Below are 15,339 nucleotides of genomic sequence, written 5' to 3'. Positions count from 1 at the left end.
ACCCACACCTATCATATCGCTTCAGAAGACATTGATTAAACCACTGGAGTTATATGGATTACTTCTATACTGCATTTATGTGCTTTTTGGAGCTTCAATCACTTGCATTGTATGGACCTACAGAGCTGAGATATTCTTCTAAAAATCTTAATTTGTGTTCTGCAGAAGAAAGAAAGTTCCACACATCTGGGATGGCATGAGGGTGTTTAATGATGATAGAATTTTAAATTTTTGTGTGAACTATCCCTTTAAATGTCCAAATACTTTTATGACCACTGTAATTGTAACTCATTATTCTCCTGACAAAGTATTGGAAACAAGCCATGTAAAATTTTATTGTAAATGCACACACAGTTGGAATACGTTGCTACTGTTTTTTTTTTATTGTGTGAAGTAGTTGTAACGAATGGTCTTGTAAATGAATCTCTCATAGATGGTCCCCATTCTGATCCATCCCTCGTTCAAGCCACTGGACCAAACCAGATGGTCAACAGAATGCAGAATCCTGCTGGTGTGACATATGCACTCACTTAATGGCTTGTAGTTAAAGCACACATTTTTGTAGAACATCTGTAAATAAATAAACATTAGTGTGTTTGTCTCAGGTGTGACTCTTTCTCCTGTGCAGGTATAAATCAGTTTGCTCAGGTGGGGATGCAGCAGCCAATGGGTCAAAGAGTAACGCCGCCCCTGCCAGTGGGAGCAAATCTCAATCAGGTAAACTTAAGAGTGGTCTGTGTGTTAGACATTTAGGGTGATTTCTGCGTAATAAAACTAATGTGTAATACACATTTTCATTGATACTTTTCATCGATTAAAATACTTCAATGCAGGTGTAAATGCGAACTTTTCTAGTCCTAGAAGCTTCTTAGTTATTCAGGTTATCGTCGAATCAGCATTTAATTTCTGCTTGTTTGTGGATCCGATATCAAGTGTTTATTTGGCATCTTTATTCTTTATTTTTAGATGGGTATGCAGGGAGCACCTCGAATGGCTCAACCCAATGTAACCCAGTTACAAAACCAGTACATGCAGAACCAGTTTCCAGGCACAGGTGCTGGACTGGGCCAGGGTGCGGCTGGCCTGAATCAGCCTGCAAGGCAGGGAGCCATGCCGCAGGTCAGCTATTACACATTAAAATATTTACTTTATATGACTCAGCATGATTTTATGTCTCTAATGCCTGTCTGATTACACAATAATAGATTACAGTTGGTTTTGCTTGCTCTTTAGACCTTATTTAAGTACAGTTTTTAATAACCCCTTTTAAAGACAATATAATCCTGACAGTTTTTGTGCCAATATGTATGAAAGGCAATATTCAAGTACTTACAATTTTATTTAAACATTTAAAAAACATACAGTGCTAAATGAGGAAATCCATTAACACTTGTAGCAACTCATAATGTAATAACTGCACATAATGTAATAAGTATAACATTATTGATGAAATTAAATGTTTGTAATGTAATAATTTTCTCAATGTAATAAAATCTTGAGCTCATAATGTAATGATGTTTTTTGCATAACGTCATAGGTTATTGTATGAGAAATGTGTTTACATTATGAACACACTGTATCAACTTATAATGTAATCACTGTTCATAATGTAATGGCAGCACATAATGAATATAGGGTTCCCCAGATCCTTTAAAAGTCTTAAAATGTCTTAAATTCAGTTTTCCAAAATTTAAGGTCATAAAAAGCCTTAAATATCTTAAATGATTTAGAGAGGTCTTAAATTTGGAGGTGGAAAGACAGGAATCTTGATATGACCTAATGTGACTATCAAACTTCAAAAGATTATGATCTGATTAAATAATTACCCCCCTGGTAATTGGTATTTTGGTTGCACCATAAACTGCATCTGGTATTTAGTTCAATTTGGACTCTTGCCCCCATCACAGGAAGGAAAGACTAAGAACGTTTCATATAGGCTACCAATTTTAAAAGCTATTGGCAGATTAATTGCCTTTCTATCAACACATTATCATATCAGCAAAATCTATTGGTCAACCTCTAATTTGTATCTATTTATATAATGGTATACAGACCAATTTTAGTTTGATATTTATGTGGAAAACATGCCTTCAGTATTTTTAAACTTGCATATAGCGTACCCCTGTTTTACTGATAAGCAATGCTAAGGCCATGTTGAATGTGTGCCCCTGCCTGTTTAAATAAGAGTCTGTGATACATGATTTATTTTGAGATTGTGTTGGTTTGTTTTGATATAGGAATACGGTATTAATTTGATTTGTTCAGGTCTTGAAAAAGTCTTAAATTTGATTAAAAAAAACTCAGCATCGCTGGAATAAATGAAACAATATTTACAATATAACTTTCTCTCAGCATAATAAAGTTATGAGCACAAAACGTAATACGTTTCTTTTTTTTTTTTAATAGATTATTACGTTAAAAGAAATGTAGGCTTATTAGGCTACATTTGTGAACTATAAAAAAAAGTTTCAGCTTTCTATGATGTAATTATTACATTTCTAATAATTGTTGAGATATAATCATTTAAATGGCTGTCATAACTTTTGAGAAAACTTTTGAATATAAAATAACATTTATATTCTGCAAAAATGTATAATGCATTTATAATTGTAGCGATATGTTTCTTTATAGAGAAGCTTTTAATTTTTCGTACTAACGAGCTAAGGACATTATTGTCTAAATCTTCCTGAGGTAATGTTAGTTGACAAGTTCTTCAAGTTCTTCACATGCTGTTATACTGACATCTTCCTGTGGTTGAAACACCTTAGGTGTACGCACGAGAGACGTATGTGAATGTAAGTTGTACTGTATCTTTCAACGTGCCCTCAGATGTACATTCACAGGGTCCGAAATAAACTTTTTAGCCCACAAGCCAAGGTGGCTGGTAGATGAAAAAATATATTGTATGTAGGTGCTCTTTAAGCACACATAACACAGTAACAGTAGGTTTATTTGGAGTGAGTCAGTTAATTCAGTCAGCTCCTAATTATTCAGAAGTCTTTTTGATTCACTAAAAAGAGCCTGCTCAGATTTGCTGCTAACTAGGGATGTCCTGAAACCATTATTTTTCAGAATGAGTACCAATACTACTTTTAAGTACGGTATGTATACTTTTTCATTGTCAAATTGAAAAGCATTTAATATCCTCTTAACTAAAGTGTCTTTAGCTTATTTATATATATTAGAAGTACAATAATAAGAATAACATCGACAACAACATTATTATTATTAATAATAATAATAATAAAAATAATAACAAATGCTTGAATATTTAAATCTGATGCATTTCGTGGGTAGTTTAAGACTAGATTTAGATTTTTAAAAAGTACTGAAATGAAATACCAATTTATTTTATGCCTTAAAAAGGAAACTATGAAAATTATTACAATATGATAAAATTATTACATTTTAATTGAAATTTTTGGTGGGTTCATAATGTAATACATTTCTCATAATGTAAAAACAGTTATTACATTATGAACTCAAGATTTTATTATGTTTTGAATTATTACATTATGAACATTTTATTACATTGATAATATAATACTTATTACATTATGTGCAGTTATTACATTATGAGTTGCTACAACGCTGTATGTGATTACTCAAATGAACTTAATGGCCAAGTAAGCACCTTAAGATCACCATGTTATTCATGACAGTGCTTAATTTTATTTCACCAACAAAATCACTGCAAATATATTGTAAATATTCAATGCATCACCCAGCCTAAAAGTATTATCACACAGTTAAGTGTTTCTTTGTCTCTTTTTCTGTCTCAGAATCAGATGTCCACTCCGCCGTCTCTGGGAGTCGGTAGTCCTATAGCTCAGTCCCAGTCAGTTGTCTTGAGCCCTGGAGCTGCTGTAGGCCCTCAAGGGCCTCCGTCCAACATCCCTCCACCTGCTCAACAGTCGGGCTTGCACGCACACTGTCCTCCATTACGTCAAAACTCCCCTTCTCCTGTACGCAGCCGCACCCCTACCCCTGCCCCGCACTTAACGCCCCCGCAGTTGCCGGGAAACCAGACCCCCCAACCCCACACCCCCACTTCTTCATCCTCTATGGCCCCACCTGCTACACAGCTGCCCTCCATGGCACAGGGGGTGGGCTCAGAAAAAGCCAGTCCGCTGCAGCAGTCGCCGCGTGGGGGCGGAGCCACCGGAGGCCCCCATACGGGGCTAGCGTCAACTGTGCCTTCCCAGAATGCCCACGGGCTTTGTGCACACCCACACTCTCCAGTGAGTATTCTGCAATCAAGCATGTTTTTGTTTAGGCTTTTCTGCTTGTTGTACCCTCGCATCGACTCATAAGCTCTTCGTACTACTGAGATTGATAGCAGCTGTTTTTTTGTTTTTAAGTCTACACCATCTCCATTAATCCTTCATTTATTGTTTTTGTTTGGATCTGCTGTGAATTACTCTGTTTTGGTGGCTGCTTTCCTCCGTTGTTCCTCAAAGTATTCTAAGTATTTTGCTGTTCTTTATTAGCTGTTCTTTCTGACCCTTCTTATTTGGCTGTTCATGCTTTGTTGTCTTTATTGGCTGTTATTCTTTGTTTCTCATTGACTGCTCTTTCTGCTGTTTTATTTTTATCAGCTCTTCCTTCTGACTCTTGTTTCTCGTTGGCTGTTCTCCCTTGCTCTGCTGTTCCATATTGGCTGTTCTTTCTGACTCTTGTTTTTTATTTGGCTGATCTTTTTCTTTGTTTTTTATTTATTTATTGGCTGTTCCTTCTGACTTGTTCTCATTGGCTGTTTTTTCATACTCTGCTGTTCCGCATTGGCAGTTCCTTCTGACATTTCGCTCTCGCTTTGCTGTTCTGTTCTGTTTGGGCTGTTTCTTATGACTCATTTATTTGGCTGTTCTCTCTTTCTCTGCTGTTCATCGTTGACCGTTCCTTTTGACGTTTATTTGTTATAGACAGTCCTTTCTTTACTGCTCAATGTCTGTTTCTTCTGTCTTTTGTTTCTTATTTGCTTGTTCTCTCTCGCTCTGCTGTTCTGTTTTGTCTGTTTCTTATGACTCATTTATTTGGCTGTTCTCTCTTTCTCTGCTGTTCATCGTTGACCGTTCCTTTTGACGTTTATTTGTTATAGACAGTCCTTTCTTTACTGCTCAATGTCTGTTTCTTCTGTCTTTTGTTTCTTATTTGCTTGTTCTCTCTCGCTCTGCTGTTCTGTTTTGGCTGTTCCTTATGACTCATTTATTTGACTGTTCTCATACTCTGCTCTTTATTGGCTGTTCCTTTTTTACTATAATTTACTATAAGTTCTCACTTAGTCCGCTGTTCTGTCCCACTCCTCAGCTATCTCAGAAATCATCTCTGACTGCAGACGGTCAGGCATCGACCCCTGCCTCAGTCAGCAGTGCCAACCCTGGCTCACATCTAACATCATCTGACCCCACCGCTTCACTTGACCCCAAAACTGAGGTCAAGGAAGAAGAGGATGACCATGAGACAGAGGAAAGGGCCTCAGGGAAAATGGCTGCCATGGAGAGCGAAATTAAGACAGAGCAGAAACCAGAGGTGAGTGGGAAAACTTACATTTACAAAAACAGACTGACAATCTCAAACAAACATAAAAATATATATTTTGTCTCATATAAATATATGTAAAACTGCTCAATTTTTTCTGACACCATTTGTTTGAGTTTATCCATTTATTCATCTTTGTCTTGATTGGTCACTATGATTTTAATTTGAATGGTCTGATGCATAAAGGAAGAGGAGTCTGGAGGTGATGAATGTAAGACTGAGCCAATGGAAACATCGACCGGGTCGACAGAAGAAGACAAGAAACCGGAGGTGAAGACCGAGCCAAATGAGGAAGAGGTGGCAGGGGGACCGAACAGCACCCCAGCAAACACACAAAGCAAGAAGAAAGGTAGGATTTAAGCAAACACAAGTCACATTTCAGCCAGACAGTAAACTAGCCAGAAACATTCAAATGCTACCTGTTTATTCAAACATTCATTCAAAACCTGTGAATTTTAGTGACGCCCTAGTTCTATTTATAGGCTGTACATTTTTATTTACATGTATGTAAATACATGTGAATGTCTACTGATCTGCTTATTTTCACTTCTTCCTTCTACTACGTCAGTCTTTAAGCCCGACGAACTCCGCCAAGCATTAATGCCCACTCTGGAAGCTCTGTACAGACAGGATCCCGAGTCGCTGCCCTTCCGGCAGCCAGTGGACCCCCAGTTACTGGGAATACCCGTACGTATTCGAACTAGTAACAAAACTAACCTGGTAAGGGCCTGCGCTGACACGCATTATGCTACAACGACCTAGCGCTTTTTAGTTCTAGTCTCATTACTCTTTACCTTTTTTCCCTGTCTCTCTCTTCTGACTGCTGTCGTATGTCTGTGCTTGTGTGTTGAAATGAGAGAGAGACGTTGCAAGCTTGCCTCTGTAGCGTTTCTGTCAACCAAGTTCGAAAAGAAGGCAGTGCAGTCTATGAACATCTGTTCTTGTGGTCGATTCTTGTCAAATAGATGGACAATTATAATCCAAAGCATGAGACTTGCTTTAACTAGACTCCACTTGATGCAGAGTCCACAAGACATTAGCTTTAATTAACTTAAAAATGTAAGCAATTTACCAGAACTGAATGTGGTTTTGAGGTTTATTGAATTGTGGTGCCAGCAAAATAGTTCATAATATTTTATAATACATCAATTCATTGGAGAAAATGAGCTGGCAGTTTTTGATTGGGAAACCAATTGGCAACCAATATTAAATGTTTGTGGTTGTTGGGCATCAAGATCTCCAGTCAGTGAAACATCTAAACAGTTTTATAGCCGACTGCCTTATTTTCTCCCTTTTCACATTTTAACTTCACCTTTCTTTTGCTTATTTTCATCTGCTTGAACTCAGGACTGTGACTGTAATTCATTAGCCATGAACTCTTAGCCATTGTATTTTTTTTTTTTTTTTCCTCCCCAATTTGGATTGCCCAATTCCCAATACACTGTAAGTCCTTGTGGTGGCTTAGTAACTCGCCTCAATCCTGGTGGCGGAGGACGAATCTTAGTTGCCTCTGCGTCTGAGACAGTCAATCCGCGCTTCTTATCACGTGGCTTGTTGAGCGCATTTCTGCGGAGACATAGCGCGTGTGGAGGCTTCTCGCTATTCACTGCGGCATCCACGCACAACTCGCCACGTGCCCCACCGAGAGCGAACCACATTATAGTGACCATGAGGAGGTTACCCCATGTGACTCTACCCTCCCTAGCAACCGGGCCAATTTGTTTGCTTAGGAGTCGTTCAGCACGCCCTGGGATTCTAACTCGTGAACTCCAGGGGTGGTAGTCAGCATCTTTACTCGCTGAGCTACCCAGGCCCCCCAGCCATTGTAGTTTAGAAAAATGTTACATTTATTTTAGAGCCTTTAGCCAAGCTCACCAATCGTCACAGTTATTTTAACCCCAGAGTCACAGCCAACCAAATTATTATTTAACCAGCATAGCAGATTATAAATTTATATATTAAGATCTGATCATTATTGACTTATTGAAATGAAAATGATTTTCCTGCTATTCTGGTTATTTTGCTGCTTTAACAGCAGTTTGGTTAAATGAGGCACTGGGTGCATTTGAGGTGTGCCAAGCAAACAATACAGACAAAAAGAGCTGTTTGATATTAAAATGAAATGAACAGAAGGGGTCAGATGGAGATGTGAAATAAGACACGTTCAGTAAGGAACAGTAAATAAATATCAAATCCACTTGGGTCACAATGGATTTCAGGTGCTTAAAGCAAAGATATTAAGTAACCGAGCTTCAGACTTATTTTTTGTATATACCATTTAGTGGCTCTATTCTATCTGATCCTTGATTCAGTCACTCCCTGTTATATTAATTCCTCACTGATCCCAGACCAATATTTGGTTCAAACACCTCAGTCTGTCCAGGCTTTGGCGTAGTCCCCATTGTATGATTTGTGATCCGCTTCTAATAAGGACAAATATGGTTATGTGAACATAGATGAAGTCACCATCATTGTAAAAGCCTTGTTAATTTAATAGACCGGTTTATTAGATGGTTTTGTTGCACTGTCAGATGATGGTGGTGACTGAAAGATGCCTGCAGTCCAGATCTGTATTTTTGATTGGCACGTCTCTTGAACTGACAACTCTTAAAACCTCAAACTGCAGTGCTCTGCTCAAATTATGACAACTAAGGGCAGGGAGATATAGCAAAAAAATAAAAGACTTTATTTTGTTTAGCATTTTGACAATATTATTTATATGCATGTCTGCCTATTGGTTCTGAATTTTTTTTAAACCATGATTCGGTTTAATAAGAATGTATTGTTTTGACAACAGCCATTGTTGCCAAGTAGAATCCGACAGTATAAATGCAGTAAATTACAGTAAAAAAAACTCTAGTTTTAAATGATCAAGGCATGTTTTTTACACACTATATTCCTCGGTTGAACAACATTTTTAATAATTTTTGATATACACCAATATGAAAATAGAGCAATTTTTGCTTATAATTTTTACTAAAACATTTTAAAGCATGTCCAATATCTTGCAGGGACTTCTAATGAATCATCAGTGCTTCGAACTGATTCACTGAAACAAAGAGTTCATGAGAACTGATTGTGTATGACTTTCTTTCTGCTGAACACAAACAAAGATTTTTAGAAGAATATTTCAGCTCTGTAGGCCCATTCAATGCAGGTGAATAGTGAACAGAACTTTGCAGCTCCAAAAAGCGCATAAAGGCAGCATAAAAGTAATCAATGCAACTCCAGTGGTTAAATCCATGTCTTCTGAAGCGATCCACTCGGTTTTGGGTGAGAACTGACAAACATGTTTCTCCTTTTGCAGTTTACGTCTTGCCACTGCAGCCTTTGGGCATGATCATGATTTCAAGCTTGATTACACTTCCTAGTTCTTGACACATGCGAAGAGTGCTAGATGGCGCTTTAGGAAGTGTAATCGAACTGTAATCATGATTGCCAAGGAGACTGCTGATGTCAAGATTTATAGTGAAAAATTAGTTACATTTTCATCTGTTCTCACCCAAAACCGATTGGATCACTTCAGGTGATGGATTAAATCACTAGAATCTTGTGGATTACTTTTATGCTACCTTTATGTGCTTTTTGGAGCTTCAAAGTTCTGGCTACCATTCGCTTGCATTGAATGGACCAACAGAGCTGAAATATTCTTCTAAAAATCTTCATTTGTGTTCTGCAGAAGAAAGAAAGTCATACACATCTGGGATGACATGAGGGTGAGTAAATGATGGGAGAAGTTTCATTTTTGGGTGAACTATCCCTTTAAAAAATATATCGCCGTCTCATCTCACTTATACTCCGGAGTAATTGATGGCAGTCTTTTGGAAACTTAATGGCTTAATACAAAGTACATTAACATCATTGCGATATTCACAATGTTGGTTAATTTTAATCAAATTGTATTAATCAAATTAAATATTCAGTATCACATAGCCTTAATAGCAACACCTTTTTAGAATGATCTTAATTAAATCATTTCCTTTTTAATTGACTCTCTATGCTTCACACAATCTAAATACTGTGGGGTCAACGCCTGAAGTCATGACTGTATTTATACTGTTTCGTTGATTTGTGCAGTTGGTAGTGCACTTAGAGCAGTGAATCCCGCTATGAATTGTGATGTAAATGCTGTATTTAATGTGTCGGTGATGATATCACCCATCTTGCACTCACCTCAGCTTACTGTACCCTAAACCCTTACCCTGCCAACCTAGACTGCAAGTTTAAAAGAGCAAATTCATTTAGTTGGCCAAACGAATTAATTCTGCATCCAGATATGAAACTATTCTACCAGACCAGTAGCAGAATTATTTTTATTTTTTAATTTTTTTTGCTCCAAAGATTTAGCTAATATTTTGTATAGTTTCTGAGCTGAGAATCACAAATGATGACTGAGCAAGGAATGACAATCCTAATGAATATTGGGTGAATCTCTCAAAGAAATGTCCAGGTCATATTGCACCACAAAATCAAAAGGAAAAAATAACAAATACAGATTTGCATAAAGAAAATAAAGCCTATTTTAAAGACCATAATTTTTTTTTGTGTGTGTGTGTGTTATGACATTATTTTCATAAGTTAGCACATTTCCACTCTAAATAATCATTACTAAAATGTGAAATAAAATAGTAGTGACAAAAAGTGTCAAATTTGAGTGAAAATCAGCACAAATTAAATTTAGTGCAACAAATATTACCATGATGTCATGATTCTTACAAATGTATTTTACAATTTAAATAATCTAATCTAAGTTATAGTTGAAGGTTTAAATGCGCTTTGTTGTCATAAAAATAATATCCCCATGCAAAAAGTCTTTATGGTCTGAAAAAGTGGCTCCATTTCATTGCAGAATATAATTTTTTGGGCATTTCTTAACAGTTTGTGTAAGAATACAATACCATACAATGTTTCGATATCTTTGCCACCTCAGTCCTTCAGTCTGTCATCATTGTTGCTGGCCCAGATGGTTGTGTGTTTGTTTGTTTGTTTTTGTTTGTTTGTTTGTGTGTGTGTGTGTAAAAGAGAAATGGGGTACAGATTTGAGTGAGGCAGTGGGAGTCTGTTACGGTTTTCTCTGTTTGTGCATGTGAACCTTTTCTACAGTGCTCAACATTGTCCCCCCGCACCCTCTTCTCTCCCCCCGATTCTCAACGCACTGGACGGTCCCTCCTTCACAACATCCTTCACCCCATCCAACTGGAACTTCTCTCTTTGACCTGATGATCTTGATCTTCATCCTTCAATTTGCCGCCTTCTCGACCATGATGATGTTGATGACAACATGGATGATCTTCCCCTGCAATCAATGTCGTGTCTGTCATGTTCTCTTGTGGTCTGGATTTTCTCCTCCAGGACTACTTTGACATAGTAAAGAGCCCGATGGACTTGTCCACTATCAAGCGTAAGCTGGACACGGGTCAGTACCAGGAGCCCTGGCAGTACGTGGATGACGTGTGGCTGATGCTCAATAACGCTTGGCTGTACAACAGGAAGACGTCGCGGGTGTATAAATACTGCTCCAAACTAGCAGAGGTGTTTGAACAGGAAATCGACCCTGTTATGCAGGAACTGGGGTATTGCTGTGGAAGGAAGGTGAGTTGTGTGTTGCACATTTTGGGTTGCATAGTGCACGTTTTCCAAAACTGATAATTTCAGCTCTGAAAATTGTATTGAATGAGTCATGTTCGAAGATATCGTTAGATTTTGATAGGGAATCCCTTATCTTTCAAAATTAGGGCTGGAAATTGGCAACCACCTCACGGTATTTATTGCGATACATATGTCATGATTCAATATATCGCGATACATCACGATATTATAATTATATCGCAAATGAAACTGTGCCATACTCGTGTTATCGACCCAGCACGTCTGTGAGAGGAGTTAATTATGTGGGTTCAGTTTCAATCTGCATCTCATAGAAATGATTCTGAAAGCACAGCAAAAATTTGGATACAGGGATATACAGTTTCGATACAACACCATGAGAAAAAGTATCGCGATACAATACACGGCATTAATTAGTACACCCGCTTTGATCATAAAGATATATTTCTATTTCTAAATAGGGCTGCAACTAACGGTTATTTTGATAATCGACTAATCTAACGATTATTAGAACGATTATTCGACTATTCGGGCGATTATTGCAACGATTAATCATTTGCACTTAACCGATTATTCAGCTTGTGCCAGACATTTTGTATTAAACATGCTTACTAATAATAAAGATGACAAAATCATCTTTTAAAAATATCTCTAAATGACATTCACTGAAGTAAAGGGAAAAAAAAACTTTTTATTAAGTTTAAAAATTCACAATTTTTTTTATTGTTATCAAGTGTTTTCGTCTTGTTTTCCATTTAAAATTGTCTAAAAATGCATTTACTTGAGAAGCAACATATAAGATATTTAGACTTGCTTTAAGAGAATGTATCTTAAATATAAGTGAAGTTTGTATATAAGTGTATTTTTTCATTTGGTTATACTTCTGCGAGTGCAGTAAAGACAAAATATACTTATATTCAAGATCTATTCTCTAAAAGCAAGTCTAAATATCTTTTATGCTGCTTCTCAGGTGAATGCTTCTTTTTTTAAAGGATTTTTAGATATTTTAAAATATTTGTATTTTTTACGTTATATTCAACATTCTCAGAAAACAATTTTTTCTTCTGCAGTTTTGCTGCTAAAGTAAATGTACATTGTTTTAATGGAGTTTTAGATATTTGTATTGGAAAACAAGCCAAATCAAAAACATATTTTGTTGCAGTGTATAATGGGGCGAAGACTACCCTCTCTCACCTTTCTGTTCACTTCAATCAATCTTTAACTCACAAAAAAAAAAAACAATTCTTTCTTGTTAATAAAGCTGCATATTGCCATTTCTCTTCACAATAAGAAATGCGCAGTGACACATATACTATATTATGATACAATAAGTCGTGAGCCATCACGTTATAATCTAGCTGCATTAAGCGTGCCCACTCGGGATGAGCGTCCCTGCGACAGAGTGTGCATCAGCCGGGTGCAGTTTCAGTCTCTCCCCCTTAGATCGGGACATTCGTGCAAATCATAGAAGAGGTACTGACCGCACAGAGAAATGCCAGTTTCGGAGTTTGTAGTTATTTACATGACCTGCTTCCTTATTATTTGAACTTTAATAAAGCTATAACGCATTAAATATAACTGTATTAAAGATGTAACGCTGGGGTGTTTCCTTTAAAGATGCTCGACACGCGAATTTTGTTTCAGCGGAGCGGCAGCTCTGGCTCTGCTTATTCCACAACGGGAGTGCTTCTGTATTTACTTATTTGGTATTTTTGTATATTTCCCTCATACTTTGCGATCTACATCACCTGAAGCTGTTTGGAAAGTTTAGAGTGCATCTGGACTGTGAGCTGTGTTTTCTTCCTCTCCTCAGTCAGGCGTGAACTGCAGTGCTGCTCTCGCGTGTCATCATTAGAGTTTTGTATGATCTCATGTTACGTTAAATGGCATCAAACGACTATTTGACAATGAAAATTTTTGTCGACGATTTTTTTATTGTTGACGTTGTCGATAGCGTTGACTAATCGATTCAGCCCTATTTCTAAATGATCACTATTACAATTCATGGGAAGATGATAAAGAGGGAATGGGGTTTTGCAAGGGCTTGAAGCATGGAGTTACAGGGCTTGAAACGTGTGCTGAGGTGGAGTTACAGTCAATAGAGGAAGGGATCTATTCAAATCTTTATTGGCTAAGACTTCAATCAAGTTATTTGCAAAATAGCTTTCCGGGGGTCTCTGGTTCCTTCCTGGGGTCTGAGATCCCCTGTAATTCACACTGTGCCTGTTCCACTCCTGGAGCATGACCTCGAGTGCTTGGATGTTTGAAGGGTCAATATTTAATTAACATTCTGGGAAAGTGTTTGTACATGATGCAGTGCATAATACAGTGATCAAGCTGAATGATCCACGCATGAATAATAATAATAATTTTTCTTTTTTTTTTCTTTTTTTTTTTTTTTGTGATTTAGGTAAGGATGGGAATTACAAGGTATTTAACGTGCGATTCCTCTTAACGATTCTGGTTCCTTAACGGTTCCAAATAAGAAATGCATATTTTTGCAGAAATGCAGTTTTATTATGTTGGCTTGATGAAGCCAACATAATAAAACTACACATAGGCCAAGTACACACTACAAAATGTAAGGAGTGACAGTCACATTTAAATGCTGGAGTGAATTCCATAAATTTTCATTCCATGTTTGTACGGAATACAGGATTGTCTCCCACAATTGCAATGACAAGTGATAACTATAGCAACATTGCAGCGTCTCTCACCTGTGAACAAGAAACAAGCATGCCACCGGTTTAACCCGTTTTGTGTTTGCTATTTTTGCTACCAGAGGTGTATTATGGTCTGGCAATATTTAGTTAGCTGCTGACGACAGAATCGCCGTGTTTTGTTTATGCACGTCTATAGGGGTATTTACACTTGGTCACTTCATGTGTGCTTTCTGATAATGAAAAGACCAAGCATTCTAGAAAAAACTTGGTCAAGTGTAAATGCATCTGGCTGTTCAAGCCACATATGTGAACTTTGCTCCGGCCAAACAGCACTACGTCAGCATAGGGAAAAAACATAACGGCTGCTACCGAGTATTTGCATACGCTCGCGTTGCGCAATAAATAAAAGTAAGTAATGTATGCATGTTATAGGAGAGACAGAACTTTTTTTTTTCCCATTTGTTTGATGCAGATTGCTGAAGAAACTGAAACCTAAATACTGAAATGCAGCTGACGTGCATGAACATATCTTAACTATGACATGCCCAAATGGGAAAAATAGACAGCACCCACACACACACACACACATACCTGCACGTGGGGTAAGTTCACATGGAAACAAATAATAAATCACATCTTTTAAATTAGCTGCCGGGCATTAGCATAGTTACGGAAGTCAACTGATTTATTTGCATATAGCGTCGGAAATTAAAGATCGTAATTTTTATTTTTTCCACTCAGTTTGGAATGCCCAATTCCCAATGCGCTTTTAAGTCCTCGTGGTTGCGTAGTGATTCGCCTCAATCCGGGTGGCGAAGGACGAATCCCAGCTGCTTCCTCGCATCTTATCACGTGGCTTGTTGAGCGCATTGCCACGGTGATCCATCCATTGCGGCATCCACGCTCAACTCACCACGCGCCCCACCGAGAACGAACCACATTATAGTGACCACGAGGAGGTTACCCCATGTGACTCTACCCTCCCTATAATAAATATATAATATGGATTGAAATTCAGTTTGAAATTAATTGCATTATTGTGGCAGACGAATAAAGCATTGGTTAGACAACATAAAAATTGGCTTAAGAACTCAATATTGTTTGTTTTATTCTCATCATTGAACAAGCCTACAGTTGACAGCAATCTGTTTTGCATTGAGTTCTCACAGTGCGTGTTCTTGCATTCTGTCTGCACTATTTTTATTTGTCGCTCTATGTGCATCTGAATGCCTCAGACGGACTCGTTTGGAGCGTCTCACTGGTATCCAGCGCCATAAACACGCATTGTTAGGAAGCTGTCAAGTGATTCTTCAAAGGAAAAGATTATTTTCATTTTTGGGTGAACTATCCCTTTAAAATATTGTATTAATTTTATTAATTCATTAATATTTGAAAACTGATCATTTGTGTCTTTGACTTCACATTGTCATATCAACAACAAGGTAGTGCTTTATGTTTTGCACTGTAGACTCATAAGATTAATTTGTTTGGGAATCGAACTACACAGACTGTTTTTGTTTTGTGTTCTGGC

General features: G+C 37.5%; 1 protein-coding gene across 7 annotated transcripts in view; it reads left to right on the top strand.

Moving 5' to 3' along the window:
• The window catches only part of LOC127450308 (histone acetyltransferase p300-like), a 54,420-nt gene that overhangs the window by 25,759 nt on the left and 13,322 nt on the right, over positions 1–15,339 (top strand). For 5 of the 7 annotated variants that reach the window (XM_051714292.1, XM_051714291.1, XM_051714290.1 and 2 more), the window contains exons 11-18: positions 434–511; positions 629–717; positions 967–1,119; positions 3,783–4,241; positions 5,308–5,529; positions 5,725–5,887; positions 6,107–6,258; positions 10,891–11,130. In XM_051714292.1, the coding sequence (XP_051570252.1) occupies positions 434–511; positions 629–717; positions 967–1,119; positions 3,783–4,241; positions 5,308–5,529; positions 5,725–5,887; positions 6,107–6,258; positions 10,891–11,130 (1,556 nt within the window). The remainder of the gene's footprint in view (positions 1–433; positions 512–628; positions 718–966; positions 1,120–3,782; positions 4,242–5,307; positions 5,530–5,724; positions 5,888–6,106; positions 6,259–10,890; positions 11,131–15,339) is intronic. The other 2 variants (XM_051714294.1, XM_051714293.1) reach the window with 1 other exon arrangement.

Source organism: Myxocyprinus asiaticus, chromosome 13 (genome assembly GCF_019703515.2).
Source record: "Myxocyprinus asiaticus isolate MX2 ecotype Aquarium Trade chromosome 13, UBuf_Myxa_2, whole genome shotgun sequence".
NCBI classification, from domain to species: Eukaryota; Metazoa; Chordata; class Actinopteri; order Cypriniformes; family Catostomidae; genus Myxocyprinus; species Myxocyprinus asiaticus.
This window is presented reverse-complemented; position numbering and strand designations above follow the sequence as displayed.